The following is a 7,785-nucleotide window of genomic DNA, read 5'->3' as shown; positions in this document are numbered from 1 at the left end:
CTGGTGTTTGTTAATAGTAAAGATAGATTTTCTACAATTTTACTGGTCACGAACCCATTCAGCAAGTTAGTCGCTAGTAAACGGTAGTAAGACCGCACCTATGTGGCGAATTTTTCCCCACTCATCAAGTCTCCGAAATGGGAGATAGCCGTTTGAAACGTACAAATGGCAGCCTCGGCTAACTGCCGTTTTCGATGGCTAACTGCCTGGCAATTACCTGAGTAAACAGCAGTCAAACACACGCCTCGCAAGTTCTTTCTATGTTTCTTTAAATAAGTTTTAGAAAACGAACAAAAAGTAATTTGCGTTTAAACCCAATTCCCTTTTTCTCTGTCTCAATTTCCCCTTTTCTCCTGTCTCCGAAAACCAATTCAGTGAGAAGAAGAATGAGCCTATTCTGGGTGAGAAGAAAAACGAAAAGTCATTAATTCCAAATGAGCACTTTTCCTTTTTTCTATCATTTCAATAAGAAACAATTTTTTCTATTTTTTGCTTCAAAATGTTCAGTACAAAACTCCTCACTTTTATTTATGTAGTAATTTCTACTATTGGTAAGATTGTTTTTTTTTCTGTTATGTATAACGGTACCTGTTTTCTTGCAGAAGCACTTTCAGACAATGTCACGATAGAAATAAATGAGAGATCTCTTGCCAAGTTTCTGTTGGATGACTACTTTAAATTCACAAGACCTGTCAGAAATCACTCGATTGTTCTGAGTGTTACAGTACAACCGCAGATATATAATTTGGTGGAAGTGGTGGGTTTGCAGTCTTAATTAGAGAAGATGAGATTCATGGGGTCTGGGAGTGAGTACTAAAATCAACAGCGCTAGAAGACAGAGAGAACTTTAGCGCGAAATTCGAAATAAATGTTTTATTTTCAAAACTTTAATCATATTTTAGTAGAATTGATCTCGCGCGACAGTAGAACCCCTGGGAAAACTGACATAAATCGGTTGAAAAAGTTGTCGATTAAGCTGCGTATCAAAATGTCACAACGAGACAGCAAACTGAAAAAATTAAATTTTTACTTGCCTCCAAGTCTAGTGGAGCGCGTTTAACTTCAGCACTCACCCCCCCCCCCCCAGACCCCGCGGATGCGCTTAAAAAGAAAAACTACAATTAAAAGTAAAGTTTGGACAGAGGGCTGGCCGAAGTGAAGAAAGCTAGTCACTCTGATTCCCAGACAAGTTGAGAGCATTAAGTGTGGCTAAACAACGAATAATACGGAAAAAAGTTATTCAAAGTAAAAAAAAAGTCTGAGGGACTAACTTTCTCCACCTAGGTCATCTAGGTGATAAAGTTTCCTAAATTAATTTCAAAGGTTTAGAACGCAAAAAATGAGCAGATCAAGCTGCTCCTCTGGTTTCCTCAGGGCTGGAAAGATGACTACTTGACTTGGAATCCAGATGAATGGGGCGGAATTGAAAAGATAATTATTCCAAAGTCATTAATTTGGATCCCAGATGGCTACATTTTTAATACGTGAGTTGTCTCGTTGAGTAATTTTATTTCACTTAAAGTTTAGAGTCGAGGAAATGGAAACACTGGAAAATCATAATGTGAGAGTGAGATACGATGGAAATGTTGAGACTGATTTTAACAAAGTAAGACTTAATTTTAAGGATTTTTTTCAATGTTGATTTTTTCAGCTAGTCGACTTGACCTGCCCCATGTCTGTTCTATCATTCCCATTTGACTCCCAGTTGTGTGCTCTTCAATTCGGATCATGGTCCTACCCATATTACATGCTAAGTTTCAATGTGTTGGGTGCTACGGTTGATGAGAAAAATGTGAGTTTGTAACCTCGCTCTATCGCACTGTTCCATCCTTCAGAATCATTCTGAGTGGGATATAATTGCATTCAATTTCACCAAATTAGTCACAAGATACAATGACACTGTTGGCGGTGTTAATGTCTACGAGGAGATTGTTTTCTACTTGGTAGGTAGTGTACATGCAATCGCGCTCCACTGTAATTTTTCAGGAAATCCGACGAAAGCCGCTTCACTACATTTTAGTGATAATTATACCTACATTTTTGATAGTTACTGTATCAAATATTGGATTATTTACACCTCATGGCGTGCATGGAGATCGAGAGGAGCATGTAAGCTTCATTTTTTCATATTGTATGAAAATTTGTGATTTAGGCATCTCTGGGTCTTACTACGATGTTGACAATGGCTGTGATACTGGATATGGTTACAGGAGAAATGCCGAAAAGTAGTGAGGGAATACCATTGTTAGGTACATAAATTCAAGAAAAAATATCTGAACGTTTGAATTTAGATTATTACAGGGAAGTATGTGCTGATCGAGTTTTCAATTTCTATCATCGCTGTTTTGGTATCAGTTCTTATCATTTTTGCACATGAACGAATGCTATATCTGGAAGCAAGACCGCCTTATTGGATTTGTAGAATTTTTTGCAAAGAGTGTCGTGCTCCACTGGCTGAGGTGTTAAAAAAAAGGAATATCAATTTTCAAACTCTTATTATTTTCAGATGGAGTACGATGATCTACTTTCAAAGCCATTAAACACCACTCAAGAACTCAGATTATGTATCGAAAAAGTACGTAAATATCTGGATGACATTGATTCTAAAGACAGGAATGAACTGATTTGGCAGCGATTTTTCTCGTGGACGGATATATTTTGTGGACTATTTTTCTGTGCTTTCAACTGTCTTATCACTTTTTATATGTTTTTTGAGTATATTTTTTGATTTTTTGGTTTGTAAACTTAATAAATAACATTTTTATGATTTCGTTACATGCTTTTTTTCAGAAAAAAAATCAAATGTTAGTGAATTTTAGCGATTTTTAGGCCTCACAATTAACTTTTATTAAATATTCTTGATTTTTCAATAAAAAACCATTTGCTGGAGTAGTTCTGTCCCCGGAAAAATTTCGAAAAAAAAGTTGAATTTTTTTGTGCTGAAAATCCGGCCCGGCCCGTTGCAACTCTGCACATTACTATTTCTTTTAGTAACTCAAGCCTTGATGGTGGTCCGTGTTGCGTGTCCTCGTAGCGTGTCTTCTTCCATCCTCGGCCTCTGCAGGAGGCCGTGTCCATCCGCTCTTCAAATACTCAAATCGATTTTACTGTACCCCATCTTATTTTTCTTGCACTCACAAAGGAATTTGCTTCATATCACGATCAAGAATTGGGTGAAACTTTGCATACTTATACTTTTTACCATGTTCTACCGAATGACAGTTTTAAAAACCAGAATTCAAAAAACAGTAGCTATTTTTCGACAGCATGTTTGAAATTATTTTCAATGTTTCATTTAAAAATTCAAATTCATGATGCTTAACTAACTATTGATAGAATTCTGAAGTAAAGTCGAAAATTCGACTATTTTTGAAAAATTTTGGAATTTTTTACTTGCAAAATCTCGACCCGGATTCAAAAATTGTGCACAACTTTTTCACATAATTAAAAAAAATTTTTTTTGAAATTTTCATCATAATAATGTGAAATCCTATGCTCATTCGACTTTTAATCGAAGTTTTAAAACATAGTCGAAAATTCAAAAAATTCTGAATCTTCAATTTTTGTACTAAAACGCCGTGCCAAGCCGGTAAAAATTTTCGGAGTCTTGTTGGAATTCAAGTCGACGAGAGAAGAGTTTGGACACTTGTCAAATTGCAAGATTGTTTGAGAATTGGACTAGTAGAGCCTTTTGTTGTCAAAATAGGGAATAATTACGAGATTACGGCAATGTGAGTTATTTTAGTTTTTATGTATAATTTTGTAATAAAAGATGTTTTAGAATCAAATCAGAAGAACGAAGATCAGGAAGAGCGTACTGTTTGATAAACCACCTGGGAGACAGCGGAAGAGTATTAAAAGCATTACAAGAACAAATACAAGTCATATTCCGGTCAACAGAACCATATTCCCTGAAATTGCATGTTTCCGAATTGAATGAAAACTTGCCAGTTTTGAGAATATAAAAGATATTCAAGTGTCTGGAAAACAACTAGAATCGGATGTTCTAGAGAGATTGCTGGGAACTTATCCTGGTTTGAACAGTTTGGATGTAAACCCGTTAATCAATGGAAACGTATTGGAGACATCGCATACACTTCGAATCGAACGAATTAGTTTCTCGGATTGCGGATCGTATGGATTAGAGGTTTTACGGAGATTCACTGGTAGTCATATTGTGTTGATAGATGCACCTATTCGCGAGAATGATGTTGTGGACATAATCAGAAAATGGATTGCAAATGAGGCATATAAAAACTTGGAGACACACATGATCTATTTGAAAATTCGTGTCAAAATAAATCCGCAACTTGTCATGGATTCTTTCCCAACAGAGAGGTACAATCCAGCAGTTCGACCACCAATATTTCATTATGACAGCAAGTGAGTGTGGGGGATTAGTGCATACTTGTACATCGGGTCCGGCGCATCGCTTGAATATACCGAAATATAGAAATCGGCGAGTTCTATCTCTGCCATGGCCCGAAAGGCTTATCGTTAAAATGCCGCGGGTCGGGCTGTAGTGCTAAAAACCGCAAGGTGGCCTGTATTATTACCCATTCGCCGGTGGCTGACCGCTCGCTCAAAGTTTGGCCCGGGGACCAAGTGTGGGTCTCGCGGCGACTACCGTAGTATAAAGCTTTTCAATGGGTAAAGTACGGTAGAGAGCCGCCGTAAATTGAAATTACGCAAGGAGACCCATTCCGCGTCCCCGGGGCGAATGGGTAAGGTTACATACATAGAACTCGACGATAGCTACTTTTTGGTGTATGTACTTCTCAGCTTTTATAATCAGATTTCGCAAATGGAGGCTCTGCATGGAAATTCACGATTTTGTGATAATCCGGCGGCAAACGTTAGCATTCTCAAGAGTCCCAATAAATTAGGCGCAATAATCACGAGAAACTAGAACCAAAACAGTTTTTTTTTCCAGAATCATTGACAGATACCCGGACGAAATGGACTTTTCTGAAGATGATTTCTGCCGTGATGTGATCAGGGGAATTGATGGAAAGAGAGCTTCCATTGGTTGCTTAACTGAAGCAATCTTTTTCGTGGTTTGGAATTGATTTTTGGTAGTTGTAAACTTTGAATTCATTTTATCAAATTGTAATTTTCTAATATCCTAATGATTATAATAATTTTGTCCCTTTTTTGAATTTTTTTTAAAAAGAATTGCATGTGAAATGTTTTATATTCTAATTAACATATTGCATGCCATATTGTTTTTAAAAAAGATGTTTATAATAAAATTTTAACATCAAAATCAAACTCGTTTAGTTTTATAGAATACATTTTAACAGTCTCCGAACAAAATAAAAATCTGTTAATTCAAACAATCTCTGGTCTCTCCGGAGAATTTCCCAGCCAATTGAAGTGTTCCGAAATCGAAAATCTTCTTTGGCTCGGATCCACTGGCGATGTATTGACTTGGAATGTAGACGGTGATCTTTCTTTGACATGGTTTAATTCCGTCATCACAGTCGTGATAAATGTTGATTTTTGGCTCAATTGAAGTAAACTCATCGGCACTTCCCTTCAAGTCGAACTTTCCGGATGAATCGGTTTTGCCAGAAGCCATCAGCTCGTCTGGGGACACTGGAAAAAAGTGGTTTAGATGGATGTTCATGTGAAACTTCTTTCTAGGGCATGATATTTTTAAAAAGCTTTTGAAGATTCTGAGCTAGTTTTTTAAATTTGAAATTGTTATCTTTTGATAATACATCATAGAAACTTAACAAGGCTAGCCTTAATTCATGAATATGAATCGTCAAGCCCGATAATCAGATCATAGAACAAGTATACCGTATGATCTATTTATCTTACAGTAACTTCAAAGCATCTGCACAAAAAACAAGCAGGCAAGTTCAAGCTGGGCTGTGTCGTCCTAGCAACCATATTTTGTTCAACTAATAAAATTTCAAACTATGGAACCAATACTTTATTATTCAATCTCGTTAGAAACTCATTAGGAACTAACTCATGTCGTAAAAGCTTTTAAATAAAACAGTTCCGTATTTGATTAAAATCGGTCGGACAATGACTATCACACAGGGGTGCGAGGTCTAAGGACCCCAACGAAAAGAGTTAAATGTTTCGAAAGATACGACAAATAAACGTTAAATTTAAATTTAGCACTCATCCAAGTCTTTTTTGACACTGTGCCAACCGTTGTGCGACGGAGCGCGTTTCCACGACCTTACGAGAAACATTCCCTATAATAAGACAACATGAACAACAGACATCCCTGTTCCAAATGCTTCTGAGGTTCCCGCTTGAACAGTCTAAATTTTAAGACAAATGCGCTCTACCGAAATCCCACCTGTACCGAAACTTCTGAACAGAAAACTCACACTTATCCTCATCATAAATCTTGACCTTCACACCAGAAGCCGGCTTATCCTCGCAGATCAATTGTCCTCTGACTCCCACGGATTGAGTTCTTCCAAGGGCGAGGATTACTGTAGGAATTGTGAGGAGAATCAATGCACGGAGGAACATTTTGGAGCTGTAATTGGGAATTCTTAAGAAAAATAACAGTCGGCAAAATTGTATTACAAGACACAAAGAAAATAAGAAATTGATCAAAATAATTGACCATCATCCATCGTAAAAAAAAAGAGAAGAAGATAGTGTTTTTTGTTTGTCCCCCCTCTCGTCTTCTTTGTCTTCTCAACACAAAAAGAACAACCTTGACTTGGGTTAAGAGACCTCTACACTTCATCATTCTCAAGACTCCGCCTACTTCAACTTTTGCTTCCTTTTTTGGAGGAGAAGGTCATTTATGAAATCGTTCAGAGTGGGGGAGAAGGACATTTTGATCTGTCATATGGATTTGAAGAGGGTAAGAATTTTGGTTTGAGACATGACCAGGTTCCGAATATCCGACTTTTAAGATTCTTAGTTTTGTCAGTGCCGAGTCGACTACAGTACTCGATGCAACAGAATTCGACGTTTTGGGTTTGTCATGACTTTCGATGTGGGAGAAGTCTACCTTCAAAGTGGCAGGATTTGTCAAAATGGAATTTCTAAATCAGAATGCCTAAAGTTTGGCAGGAATATGATCGTCACATATGTTCATTTAGCTTACAGGTTATTTTTCGCTGAGTACCGACTCACAAAGATAGTTTCCATGTTACCCTCGATACGGAGTCACCGTAAAAACTGTATCATAGCGACAACTGTAATAGAACGGCACCTATAATATAACGGCACCTCCTACATGCCCAAAATTCACCTCTAGCATTCTCCTTGGTATTATTCATGATTTTGATTAAAATCAATGTGATTAGTATATTTAGAATACCAAACAGAATGTCTAGAAACGTTTTTCAGTGAACTTCTAAGAGTCTCAAAAACCATCAAACCTTCTCTAAAATGACAGGTGAAAAATATAACGGCGTGCCGTTATAATATAGTTTTTACGGTATGTAGAAGAACGCTACAACGCAAAATCTCACATTTGTGGTACCCGAAATTAGTCTTGCTATTTTATTCGATACTTGTTTATGTAAACCTCACCGAGACTTCTGGCTACACCAGTAAAAACCAACTCTTTGAAAATCTAGCTCAAGAGAAAGAAAGTTCAAAATTGGAACAAAAAATCACAAAGAGAGAAACCGTTAGCGCTATACTATACACACCAAAAACCACTTGTAGCCTAAAACTCCAAACATTGAAAATCGAGGCCATGAAGCCTCTAAAAGTACTAAACCCAATCCACTATATAAATCAAACCAAACCAAACCATGACTCACTAACTATTCCCACAATTCCAGTCAGTTC

The 7,785-nt window shown here is 37.1% G+C and overlaps 2 protein-coding genes across 2 annotated transcripts; one reads left to right on the top strand and one right to left on the bottom strand.

Moving 5' to 3' along the window:
• Positions 1-499: 499 nt before the first annotated feature.
• GCK72_009001 (uncharacterized protein) lies at positions 500-5,069 on the top strand (the record flags this gene model as incomplete). The annotated part of the gene is made up of 12 exons (XM_053727159.1): positions 500-551; positions 603-757; positions 1,330-1,484; positions 1,528-1,606; positions 1,652-1,792; positions 1,836-1,943; positions 1,987-2,109; positions 2,153-2,249; positions 2,302-2,459; positions 2,507-2,575; positions 3,959-4,383; positions 4,934-5,069. The coding sequence occupies 12 exons, from the start codon at positions 500-502 to the stop codon at positions 5,067-5,069; spliced, it is 1,698 nt and encodes a 565-aa protein (XP_053586736.1).
• Positions 5,070-5,326: 257 nt separating this feature from the next.
• Positions 5,327-6,501, bottom strand: GCK72_009000 (uncharacterized protein; the record flags this gene model as incomplete). The annotated part of the gene is made up of 2 exons (XM_003099412.2): positions 5,327-5,598; positions 6,354-6,501. The coding sequence occupies 2 exons, from the start codon at positions 6,499-6,501 to the stop codon at positions 5,327-5,329; spliced, it is 420 nt and encodes a 139-aa protein (XP_003099460.1).
• Positions 6,502-7,785: the final 1,284 nt, after the last annotated feature.

This window comes from Caenorhabditis remanei, chromosome III, assembly GCF_010183535.1.
Source record: "Caenorhabditis remanei strain PX506 chromosome III, whole genome shotgun sequence".
In the NCBI taxonomy this organism is placed as follows: Eukaryota; Metazoa; Nematoda; class Chromadorea; order Rhabditida; family Rhabditidae; genus Caenorhabditis; species Caenorhabditis remanei.
This window is presented reverse-complemented; position numbering and strand designations above follow the sequence as displayed.